Source organism: Dendropsophus ebraccatus, chromosome 3 (assembly GCF_027789765.1).
Source record: "Dendropsophus ebraccatus isolate aDenEbr1 chromosome 3, aDenEbr1.pat, whole genome shotgun sequence".
Lineage (NCBI taxonomy): Eukaryota > Metazoa > Chordata > Amphibia > Anura > Hylidae > Dendropsophus > Dendropsophus ebraccatus.
The window spans coordinates 18,333,437-18,357,250 of NC_091456.1; the positions used below are offsets into that span (position 1 = coordinate 18,333,437).

Here is a 23,814-nt window from a genome sequence, read left to right on the forward strand (position 1 = left end):
CCCTGGATTTCTTATTTCAAACTGAAAGCTTTTGAAGACCCTTTTTTTTTATTTTCCGGAGGTCTCACATTACAGACCGGGAACAGGAACATCAAAGAAACGTGACAGAGTACAAGTAATAATATAGATAGAGATGGAAAAGCATTATTGATTTTTTTTTTTTTTCTTTTTTCCTAAAATATATATTTGTGTTTTTTTCTATAGCCAGAACCGACTGCTTCTAAGGGATACCCCACTGCAAAATACATGGAAAGATCACTGGACCATGGTACATTTTTTAGTCCCTGGAATATCCAAACCTTACCTGGATTTTCCTCTAAAGACCAGTGGAGAAGAAAGCCAGGAAAATTGCCACAAGCTTTTCATCATGTTGCACAGGGTTGGTTGGTTTTCAATAATATGTAGCTTAGACTGACAGCGTCAACCCACCAATATCAATTTGTCACGTCAGTTGTCAATGTCCCTTTGTTTTGTTAAAAAGTGCCTGCAGTTCAGGTGCGGTTTGCAATTAAAGGGGTTATGCAGCGCTACAGAAACATGGCCACTTTTCCCCCTCTCTTGTCTCCAGTTCAGATGCAGTTTGCAATTAAGCTCCATTTACTTCAATGGAACTGAGTTTGAAACCTCACCCAATCTGGAGACAAGAGAGGGGGAATGTGGCCATGTTTTTGTAGCGCTGGATAACGCCTTTAAGCTCCATTCACTTCAATGGAACTGAACAGCAAAACCCCGACCAAGCTGGAGACAAGAGTGGTGCTATCTCTGGAAGAAAGTAGTCATGTTTTTGTAGCGCTGGATAAGCCCTTTTAATATCTTTGTTTTTCCTGCACAGCTGCAGATTACTTAGTTCACTTGAATAGGGCTGCACTGCAGTTCCATCACGGCGGGTAACAAGTGTGTCACGGGGCATGGGTAACTGAAGTGGACACAGCACTCCATGAGTCCTGAATCTCCATCATTCTCAGGATGGGGTGGGATTCTAGAAGTCAGGCCCCGACCAATGCCATTACTTTATAAGATGGGAAGACACATTTAAACAATTATTTTTTTCATAGTTTTATGACTTCTATTTATTTTGTGTTTCTTTTGTAGACTGTTCGACCTTTCATATTGCGAAGATCGAAAAAAGACGTTGAGAAGCAACTGACGAAAAAATACGAGCATGTTCTAAAGTGTCGTCTTTCCAACCGGCAGAGAGCACTATATGAGGATGTCATTCTACAGCCAGGGTATGACAGAATTATGTCTTTAGAATTCCTGTTATCCTTCCTTAAAAAAAAAACGTACATGTTTGGAATTGTAATAAAAACAGTTATATTTTTAGCCTACTTATAGAGTTTTTTTTTTACTTAATGCAATGGTTTTTTTTTATATAAACACCCTTTTATAGTCTTTATTTTACATTTCATCCACACAATTAAAAAAAAAAAATACTGACACACAGTAGATCTGGAATAGAAATTACTTTGTGCACTTTTAAAAGGAAACTGTTAGCAGGTTAGACAAATCTATTATCTGCTGATATGTCCCTATTGTGCACAGGGCGCTGAGGAGGAAGGTATTGTCTCTTTCCTTCATCCTCAGCACAGTTTCTGTGCAGTGATCCAGCCCGCCCCTGGCTCTGCTGTTATTTTTTAGAAGGGGCGGGCTGGCCGGGGGCAATTCGGTGCACTGGGGCTGTTGTCCTACTCACAGTGCTTCTAACTGCCTTACTAGCTTAGGTATTCAACTACAAACTGCACAGAAACCTACCTTCATCTTCAGCACCACATGCGCAATTCATCTAACCTGCCGATAGTTTCCCTTTAAAGAGAACCAGTCGCCAGGATGGAGCTTATAAAAGCACAAGCAGTGCGTAATGGATGTTGTAATATCATTTCTTACCATGTATTTCTTTGCACAAAGTGATAACAGTAGATGTAGGAAACGTATGTAGGCCTAGGCCATCAATGAGTCCTAATGGATATTGGAAATTACACCTCTTTTTTCACCAGGTTTTTGCAGTTACTGTAATAGAATGATATCAGAATCCTATTGTAAAGTCTGAACTTTTACTATATGAGCACATCCTCATGTTTCATTATATAAAATGACTGTTGAGAAGTATTGTCTTATGTGGGACGTGTTCCCTTCTATATTATTCTTCTCCTTCTTTTGGACAGAACTCAGGATTCCCTTAAAGGGGGACATTTTGTCAGTGTCCTTCATGTATTGATGCAGTTACAAAGGATCTGTAACCATCCAGATTTGGTCGATCCCCGGTCTGGACATTCCTCCTATGCATTTGAGCCTCTGAAATATGAGACGTCATCACTTGTATTACAGGCTTTAGAACATGATCCCTGGAAGGTGAGAACCATATCCTGTCACATGTGCTAATCAACAGAACAGGGGAAAAGTAGAGCAGCCAATCAGGTTGCTGCTGTAGCTCTCGAGCAAACAGAGTTCAATTTGGCACTCAGGTAATCAGCGGTGATGCACGTAGACAGGAGCCAGTCCCACGTAACCAATAGTAATAAATTTCTCGACACTCGCCAATCAGCTATGCTTGTAGTATTTATTGCATCTTCAAAGATGAATAACAAATGGTACAGGACGCATTTCGGCTTACGAAGTTGCTAAAGACGCAAGCCAAAACGCGTCCTGTACCATTTGTTTTTCATCTTTGAAGTTGCAATAAACACTACAAGCATAGCTGATTGGTGAGTGCCGAGAAGTTTATTACTATTGGCTGCTGTAGCTCTGGCTGTCCAGGCATGATGGGAATCGTAGTTTTGCAACAGCTGGAGGGTTGCATGTTTGACACCTGTGCCTTTTAAAGGGTATTTACCATTTTTAACATGATATTTGATAACATGATATATTATAATGAAGATCCAGATGCTGATACCCCCAAAATGAAGAGGTAGGGGCACTAACCTGAGCACAGTGTGTGTCCCATCATTTGTGATTCACTATAGTGTATAGGATAACAAAGCATATGCCGAGCATAAGGTATATAACATTGTATAAAGTCTGTGGCACAGTTTTATCAATATGTCTGATTTGCCAATAGCAACAAATAATGGCTCAGCTTTTGTTTTACAAGAGCAATTTTGGAAGTGAACGCTGAGCCATGATTGGCTTCTATGGGCAAATAATGCAGTTTTTGTCTCAGAAAGATTGATACATCTGGGCCCATCATAACCACATATCGCATCAATTGGCCAATGGGCTTACAAAGAGGCCCATGACAATTGGTCATACATACAATTTAAAGTGACTCTGTACAATCTGTCCCCCCCAAACCACTTGTACCTTCGGATAGCTGCTTTTAATCCAAGATCTGTCCTGGGGTCCGTTCGGAAGGTGATGCAGTTATTGTCCCGTGGCCTAGATTGTGTATGCATTAGGCTGGCACACCCTCTCTGTCCCTCCTCCCTGCCCTCCTCATCATTAGGAATGCTCCAGGCAGATTGTCTCCTATTCCTCACTTGTGTGAATATTGAACATGGGCTGGATCGTTAAGACACCTGTGCATTGTTCAGACAGGAGAAAATGTTCCAGTGGCATTCCTAATGATGAAGAGGGTGGGGAGGAGGGACGGAGAGGTGGTGCAAAGTTAGAGCACAGATACTCTAAGCCCCGACCGTTGGGCATGGGGCTGCAAGTTTAAAAGTTGTTTTTTAGGACAATAACCGCATCACCTGCCGAACGGACCCCAGGACAGATCTTGGATTAAAAGCCGCTATCTGAAGGTGCAAGTGGTTTGGGCGGACAGATTGTGGGTACAGAGTCGCTTTAAGCTAGATTTGCCATTGTCTTGCCCACCTTGCAATGTTATTACATTACCAATGTGAACTCATGACTGCAGATCATATGGACTGAAATTTTTCTTGAAATGGAATATCTAGCATTTAATCATCTGGTTGAGAGGTCCAGCGTTCTGTGCAGATTAATTACATATTACATCTTTTATAGACATCTGAAATACAGAAAAACTCTAAATTCTCAGCAAAGAAACAATTAAAAAATAAAGTTCTGTCTGCATTCAGCCACCACTAGAGGGAGCTTAGAAGCTGACCTCATGCATGTTCTGTAAGGACTAAGTTTTTTGCAGGGCAAGCTGTAGATCTTATGGATCCACTTTTGGGTTACATTTTGCTTTTTTTTATTCCGTTTTGCACTTTTTCTATGCTCGTGCGACTGATTTTGTGTTTTTATCAATCAGAATCCAGATCTCTCTCTTTTTGATCTTCTGGGACTAGAGAATAAAATGACACATTATGAGACCCAGGTTCTTCCTGAGCTAAAGGTGACTAGAAGACTAATGGAGGAAATTTACAACTCTCCTGACCCTACACCTCAACCTAACCCAGTGAAGATTAAACCAAACAGGTAGGCTGGGTATTCCTTCTTTCTTGATTATTTTTAGAGATGAGCGAACCTTGAGCATGCTTTGGTTCACCCGGCCCAAACACTCGCCATTTGATTACCGGTGGATGAAGAAGCCCTAAGGCTTCATGAATAACATGGATACAGCCATAGGCCATAGACAGTATACATGCTTTTCAGGACTCCCTAGGGCTGCATCCAACTTCTCCATCCAGCAGTAAATGCAGAGCTATTAGGTTTGGATGAACCTGGAAGTGCTCAAGGTTCACTCTTCTCTAATCGTTTAGTTTTTTTGTGCATAATATAAAAGGTAGCTTGGCCAAAAGTATTTTTTAATATGTTCTTACTCATGGAAAGTTAGACAAATTTCTAATGTACATTAATTATGGGAAATGCACATATACTGCTATTTCCCTTAATTTAGTAGATCATGGAATCTTCAAATTCTCTCAAAAACCGTGACGTCACAAATCAGTTGTAATTCCAATGGAGTGTCCAGCAGTGGGTGCACTATATATAGAAGTCAATGAGTACCATTGACTTCTATATATATATAGTGCGCCCCCTGCTGGACACTCTATGGATTCAATGGATGTCCATGTAACACATGTCTATGTATGCACACATATACACTGTACTACTCCTCCCATCATCTGCTCATAGTATGACTTCTATATAATGCGCCACCTGCTGGACACTCTATGGATTCAATGGATGTCTATGTAACACATGTCTATGTATGCACAGATATACACTGTACTACTACTCCCATCATCTGCTCATAGTATAAGCTGATGATGGCGGAGTAGTACCATGGCTATCCCCACACATTCACATCCCTGCCGCCGCTGCCACATTGCTGCCACTGGTGCACTCACATGCCCTGCTGGGGACTGATTGCAGAGTTCACCGCCACCCCAGCCTCCTGCCAACTTGTTTCCTGATGTCACCCGAGTTGACTTCTATATATACTGCACCCCCTGCTGGACACTCCATAGGAATTACAACTGATTCGTGATGTCCCGGTTTTTGAGAGAATTTGAAGACTTCCTGATCTACTAAAATAAGGGAAATAGCAGTATATGTGCATTTCCCATAATTAATGTACATTAGGAATTTGTCTAACTTTCCATAAGTAATAACATATTAAAAAATACATTTTGGCCGGAGCTGTTCTTTAACAGAGTTCTAAGCTGTGGGTGGGGGGGTGGGGGGGGTGGGGGGTCACAAGTTGTATTGTGCATTTAGCTAAACACCAGAATAGTGTGCGTCTTACCACTATTTCTTACACCTAGTAACATGTTGGACCCTTCACCATACAGGTTGTTTCAACCAGTTCTTTATGGTCAAAAGCCTGAAGGGAGAACTGTGGCTTTCTCCAGTACTCCAGCATCTCGACTAGTCACCACAACTACTGCAACAGTCACTCAGCAGGGCCAGACGCGGGGACGATCCCCGATCACAACAACCTCTGCAAATCAAGGTATGAAAAGTGATGAGTTATAAAACGCTGGAGCACCTATAAATAATCCCTGTGTATTCCAACTGATCCGATTTTTTAAGGGACACAAAAATGAGGTTGACTACGTTTTTGTGTACATAAAAAAAAAAACGGATTTGTTTTTTATAATGAAAGTCAATGGAAAAACAGGTCAAAATGGATGCACACAAAGGCATCCGTTTTTTTTCATCCGTTTTTTTCATCCGTTTTTTTGCAATAAACTGATGAAAAAACGGATTGCAAAAACATAGTGTGAACCCAGCTGTACAAATGCAAAATACTGATAAAAATATTCTCATGTGGAAGTGGCCTTACAATGTGTTTTCTTGTGTGATTCTGTGAAGGTGGCCATACACCTTAGATAGCTGTTTAGTTTTTTGCTTTTGCAGGTGGTGAAGTGGTAAAAATCGCTCAACTGGCTACTTCTGGTGCAGCTCAAGGCAGAATAGCACAGCCCAAAACCCCAGTTACTCTGCAGTTCCAAGGAAACACATTCACACTGTCCCAGAGCCAACTGCGCCAGCTAACTGCTGGGCAACCACTGCAGCTGCAAGGTAACTATGTAGTGTAGAGGCCTGGAACATCAGGTCAACTTTGACTTTTTAGAATAATTCAAGGGGTTGTCCAGCGAAAATCTTTTTCTTTCAAATCGACTGGTTTCAGAAAGTTATATAGATTTGTAATTTACTTCTATTTAAAAATCTCAAGTCTTCCCATACTTATCAGCTGCTGTATGTCCTACAGGAAATGTTGTTTTATTTCCAGTCTGACACAGTGCTCTCTGCTGACATCTCTTTGCGAGACATGAACTGTTCAGAGCAGCAGCAGATTCCCATAGAAAACCTCTCCTGCTCTGGACAGTTCCTGTCTCGGCCAGAGATGTCAGCAGAGAGCACTGTGTCAGACTGGAAATAAAACATTTCCTGTAGGACATACAGCAGCTGATAAATATGGGAAGACTTGAGATTTTTAAATAGAAGTAAATTACAAATCTATATAACTTTCTGACACCAGTTGATTTGAAAGAAAAAGATTTTCGCTGGACAACCCTTTTAAAGGGAGACTCTGGCAAGAAAGTTTTTGTTTCAAATCAATTGGTGTCAAAACGTTATATAAATTTTGTAATTTACTTCCATTTAAAAATCTCCAGTATTCCAGTATTTATCAGTTTATAAGTCTGGAGAGCAGGAACGGTTTCCTATGGTGATTTCCTGCTGCTCTGGACAGTTCCTGTCATTGACAGTGGTGGCAGCAGAGAGCACTGTGTCAGACTGGAGAGAATACACCATCTCCTGCAGGGCGTACAGCAGCTGATAAATACTGGAAAATTTGAGATTTTTAAATAGAAAAAAAAATTGCCAGAGTTCCCCTTTTAAAGATACATGCAGAGAAGATCCCCTTATATATTTTGTGAGTTATAGGAAGGTGCATGCTGATGAGAAAATAAATTATCATCATTCTCAAGTGAATTCTTTTGCGAATCATTCCCACAAGGGAAACTTGGACTAAATTTGAGCTGCTGACGATGATACGAGATGAAAGAAAAGGTTTGATATGTTTTTGTACATATTCACAGGGAGTGTTCTCCAGATTGTCTCGGCTCCTGGACAGCAGTATCTTCGACCCCCTGGGCCTGTAGTAATGCAGACAGTGACTCAAGGGTCCTCCATTCAAAATGCAATAAATTCTTTAGGAAACCAGCATCCGTCCAATGTACCATCTCTGTCTTCTCAAACAGGTTTGGAACGATTTTATTGGCATATATGTATAGTTATGTCATTTTTGTTTTTTAATCTTCATCCAGTCCATTAGTTGTGTGAAATGTGAGCAAGGTGACCTACAAGCCTGGGGTGTTCCAAAGCTGCAGGTTTCTCATGCCCTCTCACTGCTTTATTGACAGTTTTTTACCCTATAGACAGAAATACTGGCATTATTTCATATAGCTCCAACATATTCCAAAGCCATACACCAAACCCTTTATACAGGAGCGTAACTAGAAAGGGCTGGGTCTCATAGCAGACTTTTGATTGGGCCCCCATCCCACTGTAGATATTGCTGAGTAGATAGCATATGTAAGGCATCTCCCCTAGTGTCCCCCATAGTACGCGTGTCCCCCAAAATAGGAATCTCCCCTAATATTGTACTTACCCAGTATATAGTGTGACCCATGGTAGACATCTCCCTTTGGTAATATGATGACCCATGGGAACCCTGAGGCGGCGGGCCCTGTAGCAGCCGCTATGACTGGTACAGTGATAGTTACACCCCTGCCTCTAGACCACTTTATATCATGGAAGCCATTAGACATGTTAGTATTTATTGGTGTGTGGGAGGAAACCAGAGTCTCCAGAGAAATCCCATGTTAACACAGGAAAGAAATTACAAACTCCATGCAGATCTTCCCCTTGGTCAAAATGTGCTGGTGCTAATTTACTGTTATTGCAGATAAAAAAAAAGCTCAGAGCTGTAGCAGCACCCTGCAGGGGGTCTGAGGCAGAGATATACAAAGCCTTAATTATTTTATGATCTATACAATATTGTAGGGAACCATTGTTATTCTGCAGGACTTAAAAACAAGCTTTTGGAGATAGTGGTAGACAACACCCCTAAATGTACAATGTAAATTGCAGAGGTAGCCTGAATGGCCTCTATGACGGTGATATCCACACAAAAACATGATATAAGATACAAGGCTATACATGTATGCAGTGTTCTCTAATTTAGGCTGGGTTCACACACAGTATATTTCAGGCAGTATTTGGTCCTCATGTCAGGTCCTCATAGCAACCAAAACCAGGAATGGATTGAAAACACAGAAAGGCTATGTCCACATTATGTTGTAATTAAGTGGATGGCTGTTATTTAATGGCAAATATTTGCTGTTATTTTAAAACAACGGCCGTTGTATTGAAATAATGGCAGTTACTTACCGTTATATGGCGGCCATCCACTCAATTTCAACATTGTGTGAACATAGCCTTTCTGTGGTTTCAATTCACTCCTGGTTTTGGTTGCCATGAGGACCAAATACTGCCTGAAATATGCTGTGTTTGAACCCAGTCTTAAAGCGTAACTGTCATTTCAGAGTCATTTTTCATAGAACAATAAATATGAATAGTGCAAGCGATTTTAAGAAACTCTGTAATAGGTTTTATTTACCAAAAGAGTTTCCTTCTGTACTGAAAAAGCAGTTTTCCTAGCTCCCCCCTCACTTCAGAAGAAGCAGGATTGCTGTATCCATTATGCTCTATGAAGAGGGGAGGGGCTGAGAGGAGTGAGTGAGTACAGAGCAGTCCTGCACCGCACAACACCCTGCAATCTTCTCTCAGCAAGTTTCTAGATAATCACTGACCTTTCTGACTCCTGAATCCAGCGTTTTAGATGCCCAGTCTACAAAAAATTCATGTCTCCTCTTCCTGCTCACTCATCTCCCTTGGCCCCTCCTTAGGATATAATGGACACAGCAGAACCCGTTTTTACTGGCTTCTCTGTAATGAAGACGATTTGCCTGATAATGAACACATAAGAAGTGAGGGGGGAGGCTGGAAAACTGCTTTTTTGAGTACAGAAAGAGGCTTTTTTGCCTAATAAAACCTATTATAGAGTTTCTTAAAATTGCTTATACTACTGACTTATGCAAAAAAAAAAAAAAAAATTAGTTACACTTTAAATTGCATTACCTTACATAGTTACATAGTTACATAGTTACATAGTTAATACGGTTGAAAAAAGACACATGTCCATCAAGTTCAACCAAGGAGGGGATGGATACAGGGAAGGGGGAGGGGTGATAGGTTCTATACATATGCATTTATATTATTTTGCTCTAAGAACTTGTCTAGCCCGGTTTTGAAGCCCTCTACTGTTTTTGCTGTGACCAGATCCTGTGGTAGACTGTTCCACAGATTCACAGTTCTCATGGTAAAGAAGGCTTGTCGCCTCCGGAGACTGAACCTTTTTTTCTCCAGGCGGAGGCAGTGCCCTCTTGTCCTTTGAGGGGGTTTTACCTGGAACATCTTTTCACCATATTTCTTGTAGGGGCCATTTATATATTTAAATAAGTTAATCATATCTCCCCTTAAACGTCTCTTCTCCAGACTAAACAAATGTAATTCTTTTAATCTCTCCTCATAACTAAGATGCTCCATTCCCCTTATTAGTTTAGTTGCCCGTCTTTGTACCCTCTCCAGCTCTAGAACATCCTTTTTATGAATCGGGTTCCAAAACTGGACGGCATACTCCAGATGAGGCCGCACCAAAGCTTTATAAAGCGGTAATATTATATCCCTGTCCCGAGAGTCCATGCCTGTTTTAATGCATGACAATATCCTACTGGCCTTAGAAGCAGCTGACTGACATTGTGTACTGTTCTGTAGTCTATTATCTACAAGTACACCCAGATCCTTCTCCATCAGCGACTCTCCCAGAGTAACTCCCCCCAGGACATATGATGCATGTGGGTTATTAGTACCCAGGTGCATAACTTTACATTTATCCACATTGAACCTCATTTGCCAAGTGGACGCCCAAACACTCAGAGTGTCTAAGTCATCCTGTAACATCTGCACATCCTCCATAGACTGTACTGTACTACAAAGCTTGGTGTCATCTGCAAAGATAGAAACATTGCTGTTAATTCCATTCTCAATATCATTAATAAACAAGTTAAACAGAAGAGGGCCCAGTACTGACCCTTGGGGTACACCACTTATTACCGGGGACCATTCGGAGTAGGAATCATTGACCACCACTCTCTGGGTACGATTATTAAGCCAGTTTTCAATCCAGTTACACATTAAATTTTCCAAACCAATAGACTTTAACTTACCCATCAGACGTCCATGAGGAACTGTGTCAAACGCTTTTGCAAAATCCAGGTACACTATATCTACAGCCGCGCCGCAATCCAGGCTTCTACTTACCACTTCATAGAAACATATTAGGTTGGTTTGACAGCTTCTGTCCTTAGTAAAACCATGCTGGTTATCACTTATAATACTATTAGCCACTACATATTCCTGGATGTAGTCCCTTATAAGCCCCTCAAATAGTTTCCCCACAATGGACGTTAAGCTTACGGGTCTATAGTTACCTGGGGAAGTTCGAGAGCCCTTTTTGAAGATCGGCATTACATTTGCCTTACGCCAGTCCCTCGGCACAATACCAGTAAGCAAAGAATCACGGAATATTTCATACAAGGGTAGTGAAATTACAGAACTGAGTTCCCTAAGCACTCTGGGGTGCAATCCATCAGGCCCTGGAGCTTTGGTTACATTGAGTTTGTTTAATTTATCTTGGACCATATCTATAGTAAACCAGTTCAGTACATTACATGTGTTAGCAGCACTGGCCCCACCCACCTCAGTACTGGCCCCACCCACCACAGCTCCATCCTCTTTTGTATATACAGAACTGAAGAACCCATTAAGTAACTCGGCTTTCTCCTGATCCCCAGTTATTAATTCCCCGTCGCCATTATTTAGGGGTCCTACATGCTCTGACCTTGGTTTTTTTGCATTAATATATTTGAAGAATTTTTGGGGGTTTCTTTTGCTGTCTATGGCTACCTGCCTTTCATTGTGAATTTTTGCTGCTTTTATTACATTTTTACAGGTTTTGTTGACTTCTTTGTAATGTTTAAATGCTACAGCTGACCCCTCTGATTTATATTTTTTGAATGCCCCTTTTTTCTCATTTATAGCCCTTCTAACCTCGGTTGTAAGCCATGTGGGATTGGATTTTAACCGTTTATATTTGTTACCCATAGGAATATATTTGGCAGTACAGTTATTTAATGTGGATTTGAAGATTTCCCATTTATTAGCTGTATCCGTATGTGACAGCAGCCGCTCCCAGTCTATGCCCTGAAGTTCTGCCCTTAACCCAGGAAAATTGGCCCTTTTAAAATTAAGAGTTTTTGCCCTCCCAACATGTTTTATTCATGTTTTATTCCATGATTCAAAGGGAAACTGACGGCATATATCCGTGCTACCAGTTTCCAGAGGTTGATCACAGGAAGATTGCATACATATTCTGTAACATTGTCTATGTCTGTGACACTGCCGGGAATTAAGAAGCTGTTTATACGAGAATGCTGGATCACAGAGCATCACCAAAGGTATGTGTGCAATATGCCTGTGATTGGCGTCTGGAAACTGGCATCATGGATATATGCACATTCATGCTGTCAGTCTCCCTTGTATGAATACAGGTTAAATAAACACAAGAGTTAATAAAAAAGAGTCGGCTGTTGCACAAGACATTCTACATTGTATTGGTTTATTTGTTACAGGAATTCAAGGAAGAAGCATCATGCCTTACCCTGGTGGTGGTGATCCTGCGTCTTCTCTCAAAACCTCACAGAGTTCACTTACCCCAGCACAGGTATCCCATCCCCTATATACATTCTTACATGAATTTTTAAACATAACAACTGTAAGGGTGGTATTACACGGGCCGATGGGGGCCCGATAATACCTGTAAACGATCGGTGCTAGATCGGCGCTCGTTTACTGGGCCTATTACGCGGCCCGATAATCATTTAACAAGGGATGCAAGGACATTGTTACCAATGTCCTTGCAGCCCTTGATTAAACTATATACTTTACCTATCCACGCTCCAGGGCTGTTCATGCGGTCTCCTTCTTCCCCGGTCCCGCGCGCTCTAGCTTCAGAGCGGCCTGTCAGCTGAGAGGCCGCTTAGCCTATCACAGGCCGGGACCGCCACGGCCTGTGATTGGCTGAGCGGCCTTTCAGCTGACAAGCTACTCAGAAGCTAGAGCGCGCGGGACCTAGGGAGAAGTGGACCGCAGGGGCAGCCCTGGAACGTGGATAGGTAAAGTATATCGTCAGTCGCCGGCCACGCACCGCTATTACACGTAGCGGTGCGCGATCGGCTCCCGACAAATATAGGTTCTAACCTATATCAACCATGAGCCGATGACAACGATCATCAACTGATCATTGTATTTATTACACGGAGCGATAATCGTCTGAATCGGGCCGATTATCGTTCTGTGTAATAGTACCCTAAGGGTGCATTCACACGCACAGGATCTGCAGCAGATTTGATGCTGTGTTCAGTTATTTAGATAAAATCTGCTGTGAATTCGCAGAATAAAATCCGCTGCGATACGTTTTGTGTGAGGCTACCCTTAAAGTTATTTTAAGGGAGATATCAGCAGTTTCCCTGATAAGTTTCCCTTTAATTAAGTCCTTATAGGAGGCTAAAGGGAGTGCATGGCACTTGTGATAGCTTGTCGAGTGATCATCCAACAGAGACGCACTGCATAGCATAGAGCGTATGCATCCTTTTAGCCCCACTATCAGGCCTTTAGGCACAATTAAAGGGATTTTCCAAACAAAATAAACAAATTAGATATCCTCCGTATAATCCTCAGTCACTACACAGTGAGTGGGGTCAGAAGAAGTTGGCTCTGTCCACTGTATAGTGTCGGGACCTGGTTCCTGCAGCTCAGCTGCCCTCTACTTGAATGGGAGCTGAGCTTCAGTTACGCGTTTCCGCTGCTACAGAGTAAATGGAGCTGACTGTTTTTTGCTTCCTGCTAATCACGGACTAGTGACCGATCCTGAGGATATCTCATCAATCTTTTTTGCCTGTAAAACCCCTTTAAGTAATTACTCTTACACCCAATAGGTTAGGGTGCTGTGGGATCTCAAAGGATAGCCCAAAATAAAGGAACTATAGCTTTATAAAATGAAATGCCTATATTTAAAGGACAACTCCCATGAAAAACTTTTTCCCAGTAATTGAAGCACATTACAAAGTTATATAACTGTAATGTGCTTCAATCACCTATCTGCCCCCCTTCCCTGTCTTTTCCTCCCTCCACCCCCCACCAGGAAGTGAAGGAAACTCACACATACCTAATTACTGTCGTCACCAGGCTCTTCTCTCAGCTCCTTCTTGTGACGATGAGTCATCAGCAGGAGGGCTTCTCTAGCTCCTGTTACACCAGCCCCCCCCCCCCACCTTGTCAGGTGACTCAGCTTGCTTAGCTCCTATGGCCATCTGAGTCCATGTCACTTGCTTATCTTCCCTAGTGACATGACTCATTCACTCACCGAGTCCAATCAGCAGCAGGAGAGAGTATGAGGGGAGGGGGGAGCTGCCTATGTGCCAAGAGTCTGTCACAAGGGAAGATAAGCAAGTGACATGACTCAGATGACTTGCAGTTGATCAGCCAATGGGAGCTGAGCAAGCTGAGTCACCTGACAAGGCAGGGGAGGGGGAGGCTGGTGTAACAGGAGCTAGAGCAGCCCTCCTGCTGATGACTCATCGTCACAAGAAGGAGCTGAGAGAAGAGCCTGGTGACGACAGTAATTAGGTATGTGTGAGTTTCCTACACTTCCTGGTGGATGGTGGAGGGGGGCAGATAGGTGATTGAAGCACATTACAGAGTTATATAACTTTGTAATGTGCTTCAATTACTGTGAAAAAGTTTTTCATGGGAGTTGTTCTTTAATTAAAACTTTCTGTGAATTTACTGTCGATACTTTGCTTTTGTTTCATGCAGGATTTGTTGGAAGAAAAGCAGCGTATATTAAGAGATCGCCTGGAGCGATTGTTTACCTGTAATGAACGGCGCTGTGCTCAGGCTCCTATTTACGGGAATGACCTGTTGTCACTTTTTCAAGTGTCATCTTCTAGATTTCATCCACCCGTGAAAGAAACACAGTGGGGACGGGTGGGATCTCTGAACTGTTTGTTATCTTCTCACTGTTCCAAAGACATCAGTGACCCTTTGGGACAACTTATTCTATCCACGGAGCAGCAAAAGGCAATACTGGAACCCCTTGCAAGAAGGTATTACAGCTTAAGAGGACACATACATTCTTATTAATATTTTGTAGTCCCCCCTTGTTCCCCTTAAAACAGCTCTGACCTGTCAAGGCATGGAATCCACAAGACCCTCTGTAGGTGTCCTGTTGTATATGGCACCAAGATGTTTGCCGTCATCCAGGCTTAGAAAAACATGGCCACTTTCTTCCAGAAACAGCACTTCTGTCCTCAGTTTGGGTGTGGTTTTGCAACTCCGTTCCATTGAAGTGAATGGAGCCAATTTGCAGCACTGCACACAACCTAAGGACATGGGTGGTGAAGTTTTTTGCTCTCTATACCTGAATAACCCCTTTAAGTACTATAAAGAGGGAGGTGAGGCCTCGGTGGATTAAATTTTTTTTCTAGCACATATTACAAATGCTTACCAGACTTAGATGTGGGGAATTTGGTGGCCAAGTCAACACCATGGGGCACATTTATTATTGGGCATGATATAATAACAGAGTACAAATTGGCCACCTACCGCCCCACACCCCCACTTGAACTAATTGTCCGCAAACGTTCCTTAACAGTATTCACCACTGCTTATATCTTACCATGAAGAAGTGTACTTGGTCTGCAGCAGTGTTTAGGGAGGTGAAAAGTAACAAGCAAGTAAATGCCAAGTTCTAGAGTTTTCCAGCAGATTATTAAAAAATTGTGTTTTATCAGACCAGCCCACTTTCTTGCACTGCTCCATTGTTCATTTCTGATCACATGCCGAGCATTTTTTGCTGTGGTTAGGGATTCTCATAGGCACTCTGACTGTGTTGTGGCCTCTTTCTGTCATAGCCAGCATTAAAGGAGAAGTCCTGTGAAATAAAAAAAAAAAACTGAACAAAGGCAGGGAGATGGGGAAACATAATAAACAAAGTATACTTACCTGTCCCCGTGCCCGTAGCGCCACTTGTAGGTCTCGCTGACAGCTAGCGTCCTTCCAGCTGCAAGGTCATGTAACAGGCTGGGAAATTGCCCGCTCAGCTAATCAATGACTGCGGCAGGACAGGCTTAGCGGGCAATCGGTCAGCTGGGCCATGACGTTGCAGCTGAAGTAGCCGGGTATGTGACGTACCTGGATACCAGCTGCAAATGACAGCCTGCGGCCATTAGCGGGACTCGGTAGTGGCGCTATGGAGGCACGAGAAGGGTAAGTATACCTTGCTTATCAAGTTCCCCCACCCCCCCATGCTGGCATGGCTGGTTTGAATTTTACGGGACGACTTTTAACTTTTTCTGCAATCTGTGTCACGGCAGCTTTTGTTGTTGGATTGGACCAGAATGACAAGTCTTTACCCCATCAATGAAAAACGTACTGTTTACTTGCTGCTTTTTGTATGCCACCTCTTCCCAGACGCCACTGTCTCAGGCTCCTTGTCAGCTGATGTCTTAATGTGATGGCTACTCAGTGTATATACTGTAGTTATGCTGTTAGAATGTGGTACAACGTTCACTTTTTAATATATTTTTGTTCCACAGTGCACTGTGTGTGGTGCCTGCCGTTGTGGCTTCTCCTCCCGTTTTGACAGTGCCACATCCTCCACCCTTGTATACGCACAAAATGAGGATGCTAAGTCACAACTTGAAGGAACAGGCAGCACCTTACTTGCAGAGCTTGCGAGAACGAACATTTCCTAATTGTGTGCAGACCCCTGACCTGCGGCTCATCCAGTGTGATTCAGGTGGGTTGCTGTAAAGGTTAAAGTGTACACATGGCAGAGGTGGCTGAGACAATTAGACAATTTTTAGATCCCCTCTCCATCTAAAACTACAGAACAGCTGTAATGGCCATTTACAGAGTGCAGCATATTTCTCTCCAGTTTGTCTTTTCAGGACTTCCCCTCTAAGATATCTTTTTATTGTTTGTCTTAAAGAGGACCTGTCACCCCGGCTATCGGGGTGAAGCCTGCCCGTCCTCCCGGTGGAGCCCCTTATACTTACCCTTCCTCGAAGTCACGATCTCGGACCCCGTCCTGTCCCCAGAAATCCCAGTCGGAAGCCGTGTGCGCTCTCACCAGAAATGAGCCCGACTCCCATAGAGAATTACTGCTCCCAGTCATTCTCTGTGGGCGTTGAACTCATCACTGGTGAGCGCACGCATTGGCTTCTGCCAGGGATTTCTCGGCGGCAGGACTGGGCCCGGGACCAGGACTTCGAGAAAGGGGTAAGTATAAGGGGGTCCACCGGGGGGTCGGGCGGCCTTCACCCCGGCAGCTGGGGTGACAGGTGCCCTTTAAGTCTTTAAGAAGTTAAATAGGTGAGCTCCTCTTTTTTCTCCAATATAAAAGAGATGGATATTCGCACTGACCATTTTCTTTTGCTTATAGGAAAGCTTGAAGCATTGTCAATACTTCTCCAGAAGCTGAAGTCAGAGAGTCGGCGTGTTTTGATCTTCTCTCAGATGTTGCTCATGCTGGACATTTTGGAAACCTTCCTGGACCTCAACCGTTTCACTTTCTTGAGGATCGATGAGTTTGCAAACTATGAACAGTGCCACGTATGTATCTTGCTGATAAACAAGATATATATATCAGTGGGAGAGATAGGGATTTGATACACTGAAAGTTTATCAAGTTTTACCACCTACAAAGAGAGATGTGTAATTTTTATTGTAGGCGCACCACTGTTAGGGTGCCTTCACACCTACCGGATCTGCAGTAGATTTGACGCTGCGAGTTAGCAGCGAAATCTGCTGCGGATCCGGTACTATGAATTTGAATGGGTCCCATACAAGCAGCAGATCCGCTGCATGTATGGGACCCAGCCCCTTTAACTCCCGCACCGCCGGCCGAAACCTGACCGCCCGCACTCCGCAGCCCGGCACCCCCTCTCCCTTGCACCCCCGAGCATACATTACCTGCTTGGCGCCGCGGCTTAATTCAGGGTCCCGGCTCCCCTCGCTCCTCTTCAGCCAATCAGGGCTGCCATGCACTGATTGGCTGAAGAGGAGAGAGGGAAGCCGGGAGCTTCATACAGCCGCGGCGCCGAGCAGGTAATGTATGCTCGGGGCTGCAGGGTGCAGGCAGGGGGCTGGGGTGCTGGGGCTGTGGGTGGTCAGGTTTCGGCCGGCAGTGCAGGAGTTAAAGGGGCCGGGTCCCATACACGCAGCGGATCCGCTGCGTGTATGGGACCCATTCAAATGCACAGTACCGGATCCGCAGCAGATTTCGCTGCTAACTCGCAGCGCCAAATCTGCTGTGGATCCGGTAGGTGTGAAGGCACCCTAAGAGAGAGTTAATTTAAAAAATTCCAGAAAAATCGCATTGTATGATTTTTAAATACAAACTTGGCAAGAAAAGCCGTGGGTCAGGCCCTTTTTATAAAATGCAATATACTTATTTTATTTGTATGCAACTTGTTTCGAGGGTCCAGCTGCCTTCTTCATCAGGCATCATACCTGGTGAAGGGGGCAGTTGGACCCCTGAACACATTACATTTTTGTTTTTCTTTATCAAGTGTTCCAGAATGCTTTCAAACTTCATATCTCTCTCAAAGAAGAACACTGGGCTGGGGTGATTTTTGGCAGAGTGCTGGGAAGGGGGAGTATGAAAGAAGGAAAATGCTCTCACCTTCCCCGCTCTATCACTGATGCCGGTATCCCGCAACTCCAGCCCCGGTCTCAGCCACTTCTGGGACGTTACATATTAGGCCGCTCAGCCAGTCAGCGGCCAAGGTGAGACCCTGCACGTCACATCTCAGGTCCCCACTCAGACCCAGAAGCATCTGGGACAAGGGAACCAGAGCTGCGAGATACTAAGAGCATGTTACTTCTTTCATCCTCCCCGGCACTCTGCCAAAAAAAATCACCCCAGCACGGAGTTTTCCTTTAAATATTAGCTTTGAATCCGAATATGAAACTAAACAATGTTTGTTAAAAAATTCTGCAATAATGTTTTTACACAGGATCTGATGAGAAGCTTTAACCAAGACCCCAGAATATTCTGCATCTTAATATCATCCCAGTGCAGATCTCTTGGAGTTCCCTATGTGGAAGCAGACACTGCAATCTTTTATGACAGTGATTTAAATCCTGTGATGGACTCTAGAGCTCAAGCATGGTGTGATCAGATTGGCAGGACAAAAGATGTCCACATATACAGGTAAGAGCATTTGTTTTGATACCTAAAGGTCCTTTTACACTGGCCGATTATAGGCCACACAAGCGTTCATGTAAAGGGGCATTTGATCAGCTGATGAAACTGATTGGATCTATTGTGGGTCATTTTACTCATTTTTATCAGCCACCTATCACCCTGTGAATTGAAAAGGGTACCAGATCAACTGGTGCAGACTTGTAAATTATTTCTATTAGAAAACAAGTCTTCTAGTACTTATCATCTGCTGTATGTCCTGCAGGAAGTGGTTTATTCTTTTCTGTCTGGCACAGTGCTCTCTGCTGCCACCACTGTCTGGAACTGTCCAGAGCAGGAGAGGTTTTCTATGGGCATTTGCTACTGCTCTGGAGAGTTCCTGACACTGACAAGGGTGGCAGCAGAGAGCACTGTGTCAGACTGGAGAGAATATACCACTTCCTGCAGGACATACAGCAGCTGATAAGTACTAGAAGACTTGAGATTTTTAAGTAGAAATAATTTACAAATCTATATAACTTACTGGTACCAGTTTATTTGAAAACAATTTCACCCTCAGAGTACCCCTCTAAGCAGCCTGATGCTGATCAAGCAGTGTAAAGGCTCTCGTATGATAGGAGCTTGTTTACACACATGTATCAATTAATGTTAAAGGACCCTAAGACATTGAAAATACTATATACATTGGTCTATGTTAAACTTATTCATTTTAAACATAGGCTCATAAGTGGAAATTCAGTTGAAGAGAAGCTGCTGAAGAATGGCACCAAGGATTTGATTCGAGAAGTTGCAGCTCAGGGAAATGACTTTTCTATGGCTTTTCTCACTCAGGTATGTTTTTTTTAAACTTTTCAATGTTTTTATTAGTTTTAAGAAAGCTACATACCAGGCACCCGCAGCTGACACATGCCGGCTAGTTCTCCACATACTGGGCACCCGTAGCTCACACATGCCGACTCACTCTCTGCATACCGGCCATCCACAGCTGACACATGCCGACTCCCTCTCCGCATACCAGCCACCAGCAGCTGACTCAGGTATGTTTTTAAACATTTAAATGGTCCATTCACCGTAAGAAAAACATGAGACAGAGACAGCACCACTATTTGTCTCCAGTTCAGGTGTGGTTTACAATTAAGCTTCATTCACTTCAATGGAACTAAGTTGCAAAACCTGCACCTAAACTGGAGACAAGAGTGATGCTGTCTCTGGAAGAAAATGGCCATGTTTTCCTGACGTTGGATAACCCCTTTAATTAAAGTGACACTGTCACCCCCTTTGTGCATTCTGAGAGCTCTACACAGGTGTAAAGGGTAAATTTAGCGGTTTTCATACCTTATTTTATATCATACGTCATGGTGCTTGTTCAAGTAAAAAGTCATCTTTTATCAACTGCAGATCGTGTTAAGTGGGCGGGGCCTCGCGGCATTGGCCCCACTTAGCCCCGCCCACAACGCCACAGTTGGCCCTGCCCCCTCGCCACCCCCTTTACGTCGGTCAACCAATGGGCGTAACGGTCAACGGGCCAACAGTGACATTGTGGGCGGGGCTAAGTGGTGCTAATGCCGCGAGGCCACGCCCACTTAATACAATCTGCGGTTCATAAAAGGACACTTTTTACTTGAACACAAGCACCATGATGTATGATATGAAATAAGGTATGAAAAACGCTAAATTTACCCTTTACACCTATGTAGAGATGTCAGAATGCACAAAGGGGGTGACAGTGTCACTTTAAATGCGAACGGATTTGTTGTGACTTTTTAAATTTTCACTAAAGCTAGCCATTCTGAACGTCAGCCAAATAGATATTCCGCCCAACCCCTCCTATATTAATGCAGGCTCTGCTTTTCTGAGTTTGCATGTGCCCTCAATGGGGAAACAGTGGGTAACCTTTCCACAGCATCTGGCATCAGGGGAATGTTGGCACATCTTCATTAAATGATCTGTTGGTCCTTCTAATATTGGCAGCTTATGTGACATTAAAAGTGTAGTTCATCAAAAATAAATTTCTTTCAAATCAACTGGTGCCAGAGATTTGTAATTTACTTCTAATAAAAAATCTCCATTCTTCCAGTACTTCTATCTGCTGTAGGTCCTGAAGGAAGTGGTGCATTTTTTCCAGTCTGACACAGTGCTCTCTGCTGCCACCTCTGTCCATGTCAGGAACTGTCTAGAGCAGTAGCAAATCACCATAAAAAACTCTCCTGCTTTCCAGACTGGAAAGAATACACAACTACCTGCAGGACATACAGCAGCTGATAAGTTCTGGAAGACTGGAGATTTTTTAATAGAAGTAAATTACAAATCTCTTGCACTTTCTGGCACCACTTGATTTGAAAGAAAACATTTTTTGCTGAACTACCCTTTTAGGCTGGGTTCACACTACGTATATTTCAGTCAGTATTGTGGTCCTCATTGCTACCAAAACCAGGAGTGGATTGAAAACACAGAAAGGATTTGTTCACACAATGTTGAAATTGAGTGGATGGCCGCCATATAACAGTAAATAACGGCCATTATTTCAATATAACAGCCGTTGTTCTAAAATAACAGCAAATATTTGCCATTAAATGGCGGCCATCCACTCAATTACAACATTTTGTGATCAGATCCTTTCTGTGTTTTTAATCCACTCCTGGTTTTGGTTGCAATATGAGGACCACAATACTGACTGAAATATACGTAGTGTGAACTCAGCCTTAAAGGGAACCAATCACACACAAATTGGCCATAAAGATAAGGAAACGTGCTGGTACATCAGCCAGCTTGCTTCCTAACCATCCCCCTGTCCCCTCCGTCCCATGAACATTCAGCCCGCAAAGTTAGTTTAATAGTGTCCCGCGCTGTATGCAAATTACCATCTAAGTAGTCAAGGTGGGCGGGCGGCTAGTCAAGTAGTCATGGTGGGCGGGGGCTTCGTCATGTAGTCACAGGCTCCTGGGCCGCCTCCGGTGCTGTAATCACGCCCCTCCGGGCGTGTTGTAAAGCGGCTCCTGGTGACGTCACTCGGGGGGGCCGGCATTGCACGTCGGCCACGCCGACGTCTTTACTAAGCTGCGCATGCGCAGTACAGTGGGTGAAGCCGCTGCTGTACTACGTCGCGCAAGCGCAGTACAGCAGCGTCTTCTCAGGCTGCACTGCGCATGCGCAGCTTAGTAAAGACGTCGGCGTGGCCGACGTGCAATGCCGGCCCCCCCGAGTGACGTCACCAGGAGCCGCTTTACAACACGCCCGGAGGGGCGTGATTACAGCACCGGAGGCGGCCCAGGAGCCTGTGACTACATGACGAAGCCCCCGCCCACCGTGACTACTTGACCAGCCGCCCGCCCACCTTGACTACTTAGATGGTAATTTGCATACAGCGCGGGACACTATTAAACTAACTTTGCGGGCTGAATGTTCATGGGACGGAGGGGACAGGGGGATGGTTAGGAAGCGTGCTGGCTGATGTACCAGCACGTTTCCTTATCTTTATGGCCAATTTGTGTGTGATTGGTTCCCTTTAATGTGAATGGGAAATTAATGATATCACCAGGGGCGTAACTAGAAATGGCTGGGCCCCATAGCAAACCTTTGATTGGGGCCCCCCCTACCCCAAATCCACCCCCACCCCTGACCGACCACTACGCCATCAACACACCCAGATCTACACAGGTTCTGTACTCCATATAAATTACAGTGTAGTTACATCAGGTGACTCACAGGGGACGTCTTCTCTGATCGGAGTTCTTCCCTTTTCATCATCTTCTCCATCTGTCCTGGGCCGTTATGAGAACTTCTCGGAGCCACGAATCCACAGAATCTGCCAGACAGACATATTAGGCTCCTCACACTGACACCATCCTCATCTGTATACAAACTGCACATCTGTAATGGCCCCTTTGTACCCTCTTTCAGTGAGTAGCCCTGACTCCTTGTATAGGAACATATATATATATATATATATATATATATATATATATCCCTTATAGTATATGCCCCCCTCTGTGTAGACAGCTTATAGATTGCCCCTTGTCCAGTGCTCCGTATAGATGGCTCCATGTGCATCACCTATATCAGGGGTAGGGAACCTCGACTCTCCAGCTGTTGCAAAACTACAACTCCCATCATGCCTGGACAGCTAAAGCTGTAGTTTTGCAACAGCTGGAGAGCCGAGATTACTTCTGTGTAGTCCTCTTAGAGATGACCCTGTATGTTGTCCACTCCCCCATATAGCCCCCTTATGTTGTCCAGCCCCCATAAAGCCCCCTTATGATGTCCAGCCCCCCCCCCCCCGTATAGCTTCCAGTGTTGTCCATCCCCATCCCACATAGCCCCCAGTATTATGCATCCCCAGCCCCCACATAGCCCCCAGTATTGTGCATCCCCATCCCCCATATAGCCCCTAGTATTGTGCATCCCCCCACATAGCCCCCAGTATTGTGCATCCCCATCCCCCATATAGCCCCCAGTATTGTGCATCCCCAGCCCCCACATAGCCCCCAGTATTGTGCATCCCCAGCCCCCACATAGCCCCCAGTATTGTGCATCCCCAGCCCCCACATAGCCCCCAGTATTGTGCATCCCCAGCCCCCACATAGCCCCCAGTATTGTGCATCCCCAGCCCCCACATAGCCCCCAGTATTGTGCATCCCCAGCCCCCACATAGCCCCCAGTATTATGCATCCCCAGCCCCCACATAGCCCCCAGTATTGTGCATCCCCATCCCCCATATAGCCCCTAGTATTGTGCATCCCCCCACATAGCCCCCAGTATTGTGCATCCCCAGCCCCCATATAGCCCCCAGTATTGTGCATCCCCAGCCCCCACATAGCCCCCAGTATTGTGCATCCCCAGCCCCCACATAGCCCCCAGTATTGTGCATCCCCAGCCCCCACATAGCCCCCAGTATTGTCCATCCCCAGCCCCCATATAGCCCCCAGTATTGTGCATCCCCAGCCCCCACATAGCCCCCAGTATTGTGCATCCCCAGCCCCCACATAGCCCCCAGTATTGTGCATCCCCAG

General features: G+C 44.3%; 1 protein-coding gene across 17 annotated transcripts in view; it reads left to right on the plus strand.

Annotated features, from left to right (window-relative positions):
• The window catches only part of LOC138785263 (E1A-binding protein p400-like), a 110,359-nt gene that overhangs the window by 42,843 nt on the left and 43,702 nt on the right, over nt 1–23,814 (plus strand). For all 17 annotated transcript variants that reach the window (XM_069961019.1, XM_069961023.1, XM_069961018.1 and 14 more), the window contains 13 exons: nt 205–379; nt 1,093–1,229; nt 2,163–2,349; nt 4,211–4,377; nt 5,697–5,857; nt 6,265–6,429; nt 7,452–7,613; nt 12,168–12,259; nt 14,413–14,702; nt 16,194–16,396; nt 17,042–17,211; nt 18,618–18,814; nt 19,525–19,636. In XM_069961019.1, coding sequence (XP_069817120.1) covers nt 205–379; nt 1,093–1,229; nt 2,163–2,349; nt 4,211–4,377; nt 5,697–5,857; nt 6,265–6,429; nt 7,452–7,613; nt 12,168–12,259; nt 14,413–14,702; nt 16,194–16,396; nt 17,042–17,211; nt 18,618–18,814; nt 19,525–19,636 — 2,218 coding nt within the window. The remainder of the gene's footprint in view (nt 1–204; nt 380–1,092; nt 1,230–2,162; nt 2,350–4,210; nt 4,378–5,696; nt 5,858–6,264; nt 6,430–7,451; nt 7,614–12,167; nt 12,260–14,412; nt 14,703–16,193; nt 16,397–17,041; nt 17,212–18,617; nt 18,815–19,524; nt 19,637–23,814) is intronic.